General features: G+C 33.2%; 1 protein-coding gene across 13 annotated transcripts in view; it reads left to right on the forward strand.

Moving 5' to 3' along the window:
* Nucleotides 1–15,146, forward strand: part of PPFIA2 (PPFI scaffold protein A2) — a 441,105-nt gene that overhangs the window by 341,511 nt on the left and 84,448 nt on the right. For all 13 annotated transcript variants that reach the window (XM_020287953.2, XM_076007132.1, XM_020287957.2 and 10 more), the window contains 3 exons: nucleotides 3,477–3,612; nucleotides 7,411–7,631; nucleotides 12,952–13,189. In XM_020287953.2, the coding sequence (XP_020143542.1) occupies nucleotides 3,477–3,612; nucleotides 7,411–7,631; nucleotides 12,952–13,189 (595 nt within the window). The remainder of the gene's footprint in view (nucleotides 1–3,476; nucleotides 3,613–7,410; nucleotides 7,632–12,951; nucleotides 13,190–15,146) is intronic.

Below are 15,146 nucleotides of genomic sequence, written 5' to 3' on the forward strand. Positions count from 1 at the left end.
AAATACATAGAATAAGCATTATCCAAGAACCAAATTATATATATCCTAATAAAACCAAATGGTCATTTCTTTGTCTTTTTGACCTTTGGTACCAAAATAGAATTATAGAAGTGTTGTCTGAAAATCCATGACTTCAGTAAGTTCTCATGGACAGCCTCCTAATGTGACATTTAATCACATGGAGGGTCTTTGGACTCATACAGAACAATTATTCATGGACACAGCAGTGGAAATAACACTAGATCAAGAATAACACAACCAATATTCCTAAGTCTCAGACAGATAATTACTAGCTGTTTGATTTTGGAAAATCCATTTTTCATTAATAAGATTCTAATTTTATGTGTAATTTATATGAATATATAAAAACAATATTTTTCTGATTATCTCTTTACAGATAAAATGAGACAAATAAGCAAAGAGGATTTTGTAAACAGTAAATCATGTTACAAGTACAAAATATTGTAGAAGTTATTAAGATAACTAAACTGATGGAATTTATAAGTTACAGGATAACTGAATGTTAATTAAATAACACATTTTATTGAACATCCATGCTTCTGAGGGCACACAATTTTAAAAAAAGGAAAACAAAAGGTGCATGAGAACTCAATCTACTAATTTTTGATCTAACAGGTGGGGAGGTGAGAAGAGATAAGCTAAGGTTAGTGATTACCAGTAACTAACATTCTCTCCTAATACTGCATCTGAGAAGAAAATAAAATGAGTTCCAGAAGGACTAGAGAAGGCTTCTTTTTTGGCTCAACTCTGAAGAAAGGTAGGATCTGAGTAATTGGAAAGGACAATAGAGAACATTTTAGGAAGCAGAGGGATGTGCAGCTAGGCTTTTTCTAAAAAAATTTATACCTGATTTATCTATAAAAGTTCTTTAATACAACTATATGCAGGAATCACAAGAGATTCGAGAGGAAAACTGCATGGTTCATTGTTTAAAGTGACCAATGATTGTTTTTTTGTCTTTTTTAACCTACTTAGATCTTCCAAAAGCCTCTTAAAAATATATTGTATGCCTAAAATAATTTTCTGTTAGAGAACTAGCTCAGAGAACTGAACAAAAAGGAGAGAGGTGAGCAGTAAACTTCTTTGGGTGAAGTTTAAGTGATGGGCTCTTCTAGGATTGGTATTGGCTCAGCCGTTTTAAGCACTTTCTATTTGCCAGACCTGTGTTATGTTGGAGATTAAGAGTACATGTTCCAGATGGAAAAATACAGAAATACTAGTTTGAGGACAGTTATAATAGAGGAAATACTTGGAGGATAGTGGATGTCAATAGCACTTTAAAGCTTAGAGCTTAAAATTGTTACCCATGTAAATGTATTAAGAGGCTGTTTTCAGCAAAAAGAACAGCATATTCAAAGGCTTAAAAGTAACAGTAATTGTAAGTTATTGAAGAACTGACACAAAGTCAGTATAGTTGGATGGAAAGTCAGGCAGAAGTTAGCTAAAAGTAAAGCTAGAAAGTAGGAAACGCTCAAATTATAGAGGACCTTTTAAGGACATCAAAGAGTTCTAAGCAGTGCACTGATATGGTCATATCTGTGTTTTGTTTCATATATTCATAAATGATCTGGAGTTGATAGATGAAACAGCCAGAAAACAATACTCCTAGGATGATGAGTTATGGTGTTAGAAACTCCATTCTGATGCCCAAAGGGATATTAATGTAAGCAGCCTCATGTAAAAGGGACCTAGATTGTTCTGAGCTAGATAGTTTGGGACTGTATTATACTCGATTTCATTCATTGACTATCTTACCAGATATTTATGAAGTGCTTACTATGTGCCTGACACACTTCCTTGGGCATAAAATGGTGACTAAAAATCTGATCTTTGTCTTCAGGAAACTTAGAACTTCTTCCCAATAGATAAAGACTGAGAGTTGTGCCATTTATGAGTATGGCCAGGTTGGTTAATTTTTATATATGATTTATCCACAGTAAAACCAGTTTACTTGATTAAGTCTCAAGTTTATCGCTATAAAAGCAATAGCTGTCATCCATTTGGAGGATGATTTCTTAGTTCATTTGTTCTAATGTTCCACTTGGCAAAACGGGGTCCTTCCTAAGTTAAGTCAGTGTCTTCCACTGTTGCAAACACTGTCACCTAACCTTTTTAGTCTTGCCAAATATTTGGAAATGCTTGTCTTTATGCACAAAGAGAACTAAAGGAGGGAATACAGTCAATCAGCAGGAGCACCAACTTCAACAGAAAACACAGCTTCAAGTATATCTCCTACTGATGATGGATCTGTTATTTCATTTTATATGACAGCATGATGTCGCCGTTATTATCATCATCATTATTGTAGCAATAAAATGAATTTGCTGCCAATCCATATATAAATAATATGCCTGGAGAAACCTTTTCTGCACTTTGATTATAGTGTACTTTATTACCATGTTTATTGAAAACTTGTATAATAATATTTTCCAATTGGAATTTTCTAACTGTTTTGTCTTTTTTTTCTTCTTGAGACAGAGTCTCACTCTGTTGCCCAGGCTAGAGTGCCATGGCATCAGCCTAGCTCACAGCAACCTCAAACTCCTGGGCTCAAGCAATCCTCTTGCCTCAGCCTCCCAAGTAGCTGGGATTACAGGCATGTGCCACCATGCCCAGCTAATTTTTTCTATATATTTTTAGTTGGCCAATCAATTTCTTTCTATTTTTAGTAGAGACAAGGTCTCACTCTTGCTCAGGCTGGTCTCAAACTCCTGAACTTGAGCCATCCTCCTGCCTCGGCCTCCCAGAGTTCTAGGATTATAGACATGAGCCACTGCGTCTGGCCTGTTTTGTCCTTAAACAGATTTCAAAATCAAATGTCCTTTTCAAAAGATTTTTCTTCATCCTTTTAGAGCAATGTCTTATCAATCTGATTTTAAGCATGATTCTCTAAATGGAAATATAGAATGTTAAAAATATATGATATGTGCATAAATTTCCCCCGAAACTTTAAAATTAAAAAGTTCTGGGATCCCAAAATTTCACACAATTAGATTTATAAGAAATATTTAAAATAAATGCAGCAGTAAATAACAAATATTGAGATATCCACTAAACTTTTTAGTGGATATCCACTAAACTTTTTAGTGGATATCCACTAAACTTTTTAGTGGATATCTGAATAGAATTGTCAGAAGTTAATCCAAATGTCAATCTTAACATATTTTATTGTAAAAGTGCATTTGAAAATGATGATAATGAACAGAAAGGTTGAAAGTACTGCATTTTCTAAAGGAGAAAATGCACTTTACTTTCGGGAATGTACCTAAGACTGTAACTTATGACATAAATCTCTGAAGAGGCCTCAAAGAATCATGACACTTCATCAGTTTTCTTCCACGAGGTTTATTTCCTTGAGGATTTATGCTTTATTGCCAATTAAGCTGTAGATGGTGATTTGCTGGTAAGTTTAATTTTTGAGATTGGATGTATTTCATATTTTTCCTTTTTTCCAGAACTCATCTAGACACCTCAGCTGAGTTACGGTATTCAGTTGGGTCCCTGGTGGACAGCCAGTCTGATTACAGAACAACTAAAGTAATAAGAAGGCCAAGGAGAGGCCGCATGGGTGTGCGAAGAGACGAGCCAAAGGTTGATCTTCTAATTTCAACTTTTCTAGTTTTATTTAAATACATCATTCCATTTTGGATAGAATGCTAACACTGAGAGAATTCGAAGTGCTAGCATTTTTATTAGTTTGAAGCATGGACTATGGTGTTTTAAAAATTATAACTAATACAAAGCCACTACTACGTGCCAGAAGTTGAATAAACACTTCCCATGTATTTATCCACATAACATTATGAAGCGGGTACTATTTTTATACTTATTTCAGACTTAAAAACCTTGAAGCTCAGAAAGATTCAGTGTTCAACATCACATAGCTAGCAAAGTGTTGGAGTCAAAACTTGGGCTTATATTTGTATGGTTTCAAATACTATGCCTTAATCATTATGCTATATTGCCAAGCACATGGACTTTTGGGTTGCTTGGGCATTTAAGCAATGATATAATTCAAATTAATTCAATATTTTAATTAAATTTGCTGTTTCAAAAACACTGAGCAAAACATACATTCCATCAATAACTTAAAATTTGTAATCTATGCTTGTTGACTATGTATTAATAGTTGTATTTTATAGAGAAATAATATAGTTCCTTTGTACCCTAAGTATAGTTTTTTTTTTCTCCCCAACCACTTTTACTTACCCAAAATACTATATAACCCATTTGGCCTTATTTGTACAAAGGCACTTGACACCTTTTGGGTTTTAACAGGCACTAGTATGTCATGTATAAATTAATCCCTCATAGTAGGCATTTAATCTCTTGAATGTATGAATAAATAAATGAACAAATGAAGACTAAATTAAATTAACCTCTTTTCTCATTATTATGGAACAAATAATATAGTGCTAATCAGTACTAAAACATAACACAAATGCTAATTCAGGTATTCAATTTTTAAGTCACTGCTCAAAAATACATCATGTAATCCACCATATAAATCACTTTACAAGATCACAAAAATGAAAACCAGTTCTTTAAAAAGCAGAAAACTCTAGGACATCTTTTTTATGTTCAACCCCTTCATTCCGCCAGGTCACAGCATAAAAAACACTAGTCTGTTGGTTACTTAAAATTGTCATTCAAATGGAGGATTTCTTATATCAATTTAAAAAACAAAGCCATGTAAATTAGCATACCTTAGGCTTAAAAAAATCAATGAACTATTCAATTTACCAGAGCAGTGGAGATGAAATTACAGGCATATCTCATTTTATTGTGCTTTGCTTTATTGTGCTTCACCGATAACTGCGATTTTTGCAAATTGAAGGTTAGGACAACTCTGCACCTGAGCAAGTCTATGGGTGCCATTTTTCAACAATATGTGCTCAGTTTGTGTCTCTGTGTCACATTTTAGCAATTCTCACAGTGTTTCAAACTTTTTCTTCATTATTATATCTGTTATGGTGACCTGCAATCAGTGATCTTTGGTGTTCCTATTGTAATCATTTTGGGGCACAGTGAACTGCACTCATATACGATGGTGAACTTAATCCATAAATGTTGTGTATGTTGTTATTGCTCCTCTGATAGCCATTTTCCTTCTCTCTCCCTTTCCTTTGACCTCCCTATTGCCAGAGACATACTCTTGAAATTAGGTCAATTAATAATCCTACAAAGGTCTCTAGGTGTTCAAGTGAAAAGGAAGAGTTGTATGTCTCTCACTTTAAATCAAAAGCCAGAAATGATTACGCTTAGTAAAGGAAGGTATTTTGAAAGCCGAAAGAGGCCAAAAGCTAGGCCTCTGCCATCAGTTAGCCGAGTTGTGATAGAATGGAAAAGTTCTTGGAGGAAATTAAAAGTGCTACTCCACTGAACACACAAATGATAAGAAAGCAAAATAGCCTTCTTGCTGATATGGAGAATGTTTCAGTGGTCTGGATAGAAGATCAAACCAGCCACAACATTCCCTTAAGCCAAAGATGAATGCAAAGCAAGGCCCTAATACTCTTCAATTCTATCAAAGGTTGAGAGAGGAGAGAAAGCTGCAGAAGAAAAGTTTGAAGCTAGCAGAGGTTAGTTCATGAGGTTTAACAAAAGAAGGTGTCTCCATAACATTAAAATGCAAGGTGAAACAGCAAATGCTTAGGTAGAAGTTGCCACAAGTTATCCAGAAGATCTAGCTAATCGATGAAGGTGACTATACTAAATAACAGATTTTCAATGTAAACAAAACAGCTTTATATTGGAAGAATATACCATCTAGGACTTTTACACCTAGAGAGGAGTCAATGCCTGGCTGCAAAGCTCCAATGGACAGTCTAAATCTCTTGTTAGGGGCTAAAGCAGCTGATGACTTTAAGTAGAATCCAATACTCTTTACTATTCTGAAAATCTTAGGGCCCTTAATAATTATGCTAAATTTACACTGTGCTCTATAAATGGAATAACAAAGCTTAGATGAAAGCACATTTGTTTACAGCATGGCTTACTGAATATTTAAAACCCATCATTGAGACTTAATGCTCAGAAAAAGATTTCTTTCAAAATATTACTGCTCATTGACAGTGCACTTGGTAACCCAAGAGCTCTGATGGAAATGGGAAATATACAAGGAGATTAATGTTGTTTACATGCCTGATAATACAACATCCATTCTGTAGCCCATGGATCAAGGAGTAGTTTTGACTTTCAAGTCTTATTATTTTTATAATGCTATAATGACATAGATTATAAGTCCTTTAATGGATCTGGCAAAGTAAATCGAAAACCTTCTGGAAAGGAGGAGCAAAGAAAGTGGTTTCTTGAGATGGAATCTACTCCTGATGAAGATGTTGCGAACATTGTTGAAATGACAAAAAGGATGTAGAATATTACATAAACTTAGTTGATAAAGCAGTGGCAGATTTTGAGAGGATTCCAATTTTGAATGAATACTGTGAGTAAAATGCTATCAAATGGCATTGCATATTACAGACAAATCTTTCATGAAAGAAAGAGTAAATCAGTGCAGCAAACTTCACAGTTGTCTTATTTTAAGAAATTCTCACAGTCACCACCATCTTCATCAATTGCCACCCATATCAGGTTGCATCCATCAACTTCAAGGCAAGATCCTCCACCAGCAAAAAGAACAAACTCAATGAAAACTCAGAGGGCCCTTGACACTTTCCTTTTTTAGCAATAAAGTATGTTTTAATTAAGGTACATTCATTATTTTAGAGATAACGCTATTGCACACTTAATAGACTGCAGTATACTGTAAACACAACTTTTATATGCATTGGCAAACCAATAAACTCATGTGACTCAGTTTATTCTGATATTCACTTTGTTGTGGTAGTCTAGAACCAAACCTGCAATATCTCTGAGGTATGCTTATAAATCACTTTGCAATATTTTTAATAATATTTTGTTAGAATCTATGTGAATGAATGTTGGGAAGATAATTTTTATGTATCTTTGTGTGTGATAATATTTGTGGTCTGAGCTTATAATAAGAAAAATATCAGTAAGACTGGCATAAGAAATGTGAATGCTTAAATACAGGTAAAGAGAGTCTGTTATATTTGGAAAAAATGTGTTGCAAATGTAGATGCTTTAAAGTAATTGTTACCTTGAAATGTGATCAAACTATAAATCACATAGAAGTTTATCATCTTTATTTCTATTAAAATCTTGATGTTTATGTTGACAATACCTGACATTACTTAAGATGTCAAGGAACTATTTTATTGAACCAATAAATTAAAATGTTAATAACTGGTTCTACTTTTACAAGGTCATCTATGAAAAATGCATGATGTTTTTGTTGTTGTCTTTAAGATAGGTGTTTTGAAAATGAACAATATGATAAATATTCCACATTCATTTACCATTCAGGTGAAATCACTTGGGGATCATGAGTGGAACAGAACTCAACAAATTGGAGTACTAAGCAGCCACCCTTTTGAAAGTGACACTGAAATGTCTGATATTGATGATGATGACAGAGAAACAATTTTTAGCTCAATGGATCTTCTCTCTCCAAGTGGTCATTCTGATGCCCAGACTCTAGCCATGATGCTTCAGGAACAATTGGATGCCATCAACAAAGAAATCAGGTGACTTCAATTAGTACTGATGGTTTCAAGGGATTAGAAGGCCTTGATATTATATGAAAAATGTAATTATCAGATCAGAAGCATTATTTGTAACCCAGGAACTTGTTTGACCTGCAGAATCTCAGACCTCACCACATGCCCACAGCATCAAAACATGCATTTTCACAAGGTTCCTAGGATATCTGTATATCTCCTGTATAAAATTAGGGCAGCCTTTGTAAGGAGCATGCATGAAGCATATACAGACCAGTAACATTAGGGGCAATAGAAAAGAATGAATTAAGACTACATTTTTCTGCAATGAAGTTTATAACATTTTTTAAATTAAAATTTACTATTTAAAGGGAAAGAATGTAATAGGGCACATTATTCAGATACATTTCGTTTCATATGGCAGTAAAGGTGCCAAATAGCATGCAAAATAATGTGCATTCAGCTCCCTTAAAAGTATTTAAACACTGGAGTGAAATTAATTTAATGTTCTTTTTGTCCATTTTAAGGCCATTATATCAGGGACAGGGCATTTCATTGAACACCTATGGAGTATGTCTTAGTCTCCTTGGGCTGCTATAACAAAATATCATAGACTGGTGGCTTAAACACAAAATTCATTTCTCACAGTTTTGTAGGCTGGAAAGTTTAAGATCAAGGTTGCAGCAGGGTTGTTTCTGGCAAAGCCTCTCTTCCTGGCTCTAGGGAAAGGGAGGGACGTTAATTCCATGAGATTAAAGCTCCACTCTTATCGCCTCATTTAGCCTCAGTTATCTCCTAATAGTCCTACCTCCAAATACAGTCACACTGGGAGTTAGGGCTTCAACATATGATTTGAAGATAAGGGACACAATTCAATTCATAGCAGAGCATAATGTGAAAGCAGGAAAGGGTGCTCTTCTCTGCCAGTAATAGATTAAAATAAAAAAGTAATGCCTTTAAATAATGGGATAAACTAAAGGTACTACTGCTATTCATAATAAAAGTTAAATTTATATAGTAATATAGTGCCTGAAAAATGCAGATTGCTAATCTTAACGCTTTTGGTTGGTTAACTGTATTCATTACTAGCCTCCAAGTGGAGGTATTTTCAGGCTCTTGGTACACTTGGGAAAAAAGAATTTCAGGACCCAACACTTAAACCAAACAGAAGCAGCTATTATTGAAAGCAAAAGTGAAAGTATGCTCTCTCAAGAGAGAGGGAGTGAGCAGGCTAATAAAGAGCAGTTGTACCAAAAGGAAGTGGTTTTTGGTCTTATGAAGTTTCACTAATGGAAAGGAGGAATATTCAAAGCCAAGGGGTTGGTTTTCACTAAGAATTTGGGTAGTAATTACAAGAATTGAGTTCTCTGCTATTTTCATACTTTCTATATTAGTAATTGTTTCAGAACTGACATGATGATTTCAAGGGCAGAAAAATTTAAAACCACAATGCAAATGATGTTTTAATTAGCCAAAGTTCATGTAAGCTGACCTAGATACTTGACAAGCTCGTTGAAGCTGGTTCTTGTCTGTGGCTATCAAGCTCCTCCTAGTTAGATTTTAACAACTGCACTCACTCTGCAAGCCCCTGCATCCAGGCTCAGCCCCATCTCCTAGTCTCCTACTGTAACTCTTCACTGGTGCCTAAAACTTCCTTTTCAAGTTTGGCTGCTACAGTATTTTAAACTGAGACCTAATTCTTATATAGATTTATTTTCATGATTAATTAATATTCTTATATCAGTGAAGATACATTTTTCACACATTAGTTTTGAAGTTTATGGCAAATCAGACTGATCAATAAAAATCCTCTGCCATTTGGGGGAAATATGTGTGCAAATTTTCTAAGTAAGCAAGGAGGACCAAATTCATTTTCATTCTTCAAACGTAAAAGGCTTAATACATCTGCAAGATATAATTTAATATTATAGCCTAATAAGTCTCTTTATTATATTTTCATTTCAAAGGCAATAAAATGTGGGTGATGCATTTGATGAATTATTTCATACTTGATATAAAAAATGTATTATCACCACATAGTATACTGATAATGGATGGTTTACATTATACAATTGAAATCATATAAGTTGACATTTCAAATAGGGAGAAATGTTGGCATTATGATTATTTGAATATTAATTTAATATATAATTTCTTGAATCTCAATGACATCCAGTTTTTCTGTCATTACCTTGACTAACCCCAGTGAAGAACCCACTGTGTCAGGTGGATTTGTTTTTTTCTAATATCAGGAACTTTTCAATTGATGAACAGGACTGCACTATTTTAAACAATGCCTTTATCTCGCTCTATCTAAATATGTTGGCCTTCTAATATGATTCAAATCTACCTAATTTTCTACTCTCATTATCCTACTGCACATTAAAATAGTTACTCACCTGAATGACAATAACAGTTTCAATTTGGTTTCTTTGTAGTATTTGAGCTGTCAATATGATCCTATCTAATACTGCACCCAGAGCAGACTTTTGTAAGGAAAAATGTGCTTATGTATTCTCCCTTTTTTAAATCCTTCAATCGCTCTTATGACAAAGACCAAAATTCTTAATATAATCTATAATATCCCACCTATTTCACTATTTTGTGACCATTCACCTCTCCTACACTTTGACTCATTACACATGACTTCCAGTTCTTTGAACATTCTTTGTTCTTTCCCTTGTTGTTGCTCTTACTTTCTTCTGGAACATTCTCCCCATTCCACACTCTACTAACATTTCACCCATTTTACCCTTACTCACCAGGAACAGCTCCACCATCACTTCCCCCAGGAAAGTTGTTCTGTCCTCCTGTTCTTTACTGTTACTAGATTGTAATTTATATAAAAGCAAGAAATGTATCTGGTTTTGCTCACTTTTATTTCTAGGTCTTAGCACTTGCTTGATATGTAGACAGTGTTCCATAGATATTTGATTACTATACATAGGAAAAAATAAGCTGGAACATAAATTCTAACTGAATAGCACATTCTGGTGCTATTTTGGCTAATGGTTGAATTCACTGAATAGGTTTGAAATCAAGTCTATATTCTTATGATATTTATTTTTACCACAGATATGAACACACCCTCCATAACAATCTGTTTCTCTTCTGAGACTCTTAGCTCTGTTACATTAGGGTAGTAATTCCTAGTAACAATCTTAACCTAGATTAATTAAGAATGTAGGTTAATATAGTAGCTGATTTGTGAAATTTTGAAAATAAATAAAATTTGATTCCCTAGCAACATTTAAAAGAAATAATCACCTTCATATAAGCTGTGGCAATCTGCTAACACCAACCAGAATTTATCTCTTAATATTTTTCTTTTTTCACAAACTAATTTAATCACTAAAAAAAAAATCATCTCTTATGGCTTATTCACAGCTCACTCCTTCCCTTAAAGGGAGGAATCAAATTATCTCAGACTCATTTACCACAACAATGTTCATTGAATTGTTCTTACATAGTTAGCTACTATTTTACCTACCTTACTTTTGTAGTATTTCTCCTTTCATCTTTTTGTATGATTCCTGTGGGAGTCCTTCCTCAACACACTGGGAGATTCTAAAGGGAATCAGTTTTGGGTTTTTTTTTTCCTCTTGCTTTCCATATTTATATTCTAAAGATCAAAGGATTTTCATTTATTCTTCCAAATAAACCTGACTTCTAGGTAGCATTTAATTTTCTGTTAGTCTAAACTTCAATCTACCTCCTACCTAACTTGTTCCTTTATGTTTGGCTCTCTTTTATAATTAGTACAGTACCTAGAGTTAATAACTAAAACGTGTGTACAACAGAACTATTTTGTCTCTTACCAGAAGATTTTTCTGGAGGAGTCATTTTTTTTCATCAAGTATTTTAAAAGTTAAAAAAAAAAATGCTTTTTTTTTAAGGGAAGGTAGTTTTTCCTTTCAAATGTGTTTTAAGCATTAGTGATGTTGTGCTATGTTATTGATTGAGCCTTCCTTTGGGATTCTGGCCTTGAGGTAAAGTTAAAATGCATCCATGAAAATAAAGAATCCTTAATCTTTCTGTAACTGAAAGATTATAATTAAATGTGAATGTGCCACATAATGCTTCAACCAAAATGAATCTTTGTGAACACATATTGTATTAGATTTTAAGGGCATACTTTGTGGTTTTTTAACTGGGTCCATTAGAATCTCGACTATCGTTTATTCTAAGGACCTATAAGGAGACTAGCAAAATACTTTTTATCAGGCAAGTGAATAAATATATGCTACTTGAAAACTGAGAGTTACAGAATAAAGATAGTAAAGATGCAAGCAGTGAGTTAATCATCAAAAAGCTGGTGAACATATAGGTGAGAAAATGTAGCTCAACTTTCCACAGCAAAGACCAAACAACTATCTCCTATTGCATAAATATAGAAAATAAATGACATTCAATATAGTAAATATGTTAAAAAAAATAAACTTCATATACCATAGGAGATCACAATAAATCTACTTAAAAACAAAATAGCTCAGAAGTTTATGACTCCCTTATCAAACAAGCTGTACCGATAAACAGTTTGATTGTAACAACATACAAAATGTATACAGATTCAACTTAATAGGATCTTTATGCAACCTAGTTAAAGCTCTTTATTCTTTGTGCCTTTGTAATAATTGTTATATATATTCACAAAGCTACTTTCTTATTTAAAGGAAAAGGATAACAGCTAGTGCTTTGCCTTCTCAAAAGTATCGATATCAACAGTTTTATTTTAATATTGTTTCATTGTCTGTCATCTCTCTAGGTAGCTAAACCTCCATGTTACTAAGTTGTCTGATACTTATTTAAAGGAGGCTTAGCTAAGTATGTATTAATATTAATAAAAAGAAAAAGAAAAACTCAGGGTTTTATTTGGCTTCATGAAAAGTATGAATGACCATTTATTGAGGATCCTATCATTTAAACATTTTCATTAGGTGGGAGGGAAGATTCAATGAGTTTCTTGAGGTCTGGGTTTCTAAATGTCTCTTTTATTGGTACCTTAGTTCAAATGTAACATTAACATTAGTAGCAGAAATTAACTAAACTGCAAGGTTTTAAAAGAATTTTAGCAAATGGCAGTGTAAGAAGAGGGTCAGACTAAAAGTGGGCAGCAATTACATATCCTTTGCAAAAAATAATTTTCTAAATTGCAACCAGAAAAATCCCTAGAATTTGCTGAAAATTATATTGCCTAGAGAAACAAAAACCATGAAGATATTGACATAAAATGTTCACAGCTAATTTTTTATTGATTTATGTCCCATTTTAATTACCTTTACAACAGTATATAATGGATCCATATTAAATTAAACGTAATGGATGAAAATTTAACTGTATATTTCAGGCTGATACAAGAAGAAAAAGAATCTACAGAGTTGCGCGCTGAAGAAATTGAGAATAGAGTGGCTAGTGTGAGCTTGGAAGGCCTGAATTTGGCCAGGGTCCACCCAGGTACCTCCATCACTGCCTCTGTTACAGCCTCTTCACTGGCCAGTTCATCTCCCCCCAGTGGACACTCGACGCCAAAGCTCACGCCTCGAAGCCCTGCCCGGGAAATGGATAGGATGGGAGTCATGACGCTGGTATGGTGATGTGTCCAAGAATCTTTGCCCCCATTAAGGTTAATGATACATTAGCTAAACTCGCTGGATGTTTGTTGTAGTCTAAGTCCTTTCCGTGGATTGCATTGTTTCTTTCTTTCTTTTCACAACAATCCTATGGGGTAGATACAATTATGAATCCAATTAGGAGATAGGAAATCTGTAGCCCATACAGGTGTTGTAACTTTCTCAAGGTCACATAGTAAGTCAATGGATGAGCATGGAATCTAACGATGACATTAGAAATTTGATTCCAATATTGAGGAAATAAATTTGGACTCTTTGGGATTTTTTTAAACATAATAAATAACAAAATTATGTATTATCTTTGTTTCAATACACCAAGGCATAAATTTATAATTTTACAATATTATATATAAATTTTTCATAAGAGCTATAAAAAGCAACAGCAGCTAATTCCTAATTTTGTTTTAAACTTTATGTCAACATTTTCATATTTATTCTTTATTTATGAGATTAAAAGTTGGAAGCCTAAATTAGGAAGTCCCTTGAACACAACTGAGAGAAAATCAAAGTGCCTCATGTAAAAAATAATATAATAAACACTCTGAAAAATATGATTGGGATGACTACTGAATGCCACAATGTTAATTCATTTAATTCCCATGACAAAACTGAAGGTAGGAGGGCTTTATATCAATGGAGAAAGGAGGCTTTGAGAGTGCCCATGTTCAATGCAGCTAATAAGTGGAGCTGGATTTTTCCTCAAATTTGCCTAACTGAAAAGCATCTACTGTCTTTTTTTCCTGTAATTACCTGGAAAAATGTTCAAATGACAGCAATTATGAAGAATAAAATATTCTGAACTGTTTATGGAGGTAAAATTCTATGTTTTTGTAATGAATATACACTGTATATTTACAATTATGGGACTTCCAAGCAATTAAGCTTATATAAAAGGAAAATGGTGAAATTTTTTAAAAAAGGAAATAGGTTAAGCCAGAGTCTACTATTCTGCACTCATTTCCAACACTTCATATTAAAAATATTTTTTAAATAGACAGAACAGACAATGTCCAATTAGAACAATGGCCAGCAATTCAGAAGTGACCCCACCTGGATACAACACAAAGTTTTACCCAAAGTATTAGCATATATTAACCAATTATACTGAGCTACATTGTGATTTGCTTATTTTAGAAATGTAGGAACCATCCATCTGATTTTATTAACTAAAAATATTATTGTCTCTGGCTTAGTTTCTGCATATATAATATATGCTACATAATATTGATGACCAACTTATTACCAAAGCTATAGTAAGAACCTTGGACCATAGAAAACAATTTAGTCAACATTCCAGGCAGATACTTTATTTCTGTACTCCTTTTATTTCTTATGTTTTTATAACATAGTATTTTGCTCTTTTAAGTATTTTTATAGACATTAGCATCATAACCTTTGATAGTACTATTATTTTTATAATAATAAAGTAATATACTTAAAATTATTTAGGTGTGATTTTGTGTGTGTGAAAAAGATGTCAGTGCTTTCATGCATTTTCTTGAGTGGAAATAAATCCATGGTAAATGAACATTAATATTATTATAGTATAATTAGAGTAATGACAAATATTTAAAGAATTTTTGAAGGGTAAAAAATATTTAAATTGTTCAATATCTAAGTCAGAAAAGCAAGAAATGAAATTCAGGACGTCTTTACTACCTAATATAACTCTGTCACCAAATTCATTATTTTTATGATGAAATGGCTAGATTTTTTTTTAGCTATTGAAAATACTGAAGGAAAAGTAATTTTGTTGGATATAATTTATATTTGATATTCAGAGGAAGATTAAAATTTTTAGGCACAGAAAATTAGAGATCAAAAAGACATTGTATTAGCTGAATTGTTTAATAATTCACAAACATTATTTTTTGTCCTGATAATAAAGCCTACTTGTATTTACTTTTGCCTC

This window comes from Microcebus murinus, chromosome 10, assembly GCF_040939455.1.
Source record: "Microcebus murinus isolate Inina chromosome 10, M.murinus_Inina_mat1.0, whole genome shotgun sequence".
In the NCBI taxonomy this organism is placed as follows: Eukaryota; Metazoa; Chordata; class Mammalia; order Primates; family Cheirogaleidae; genus Microcebus; species Microcebus murinus.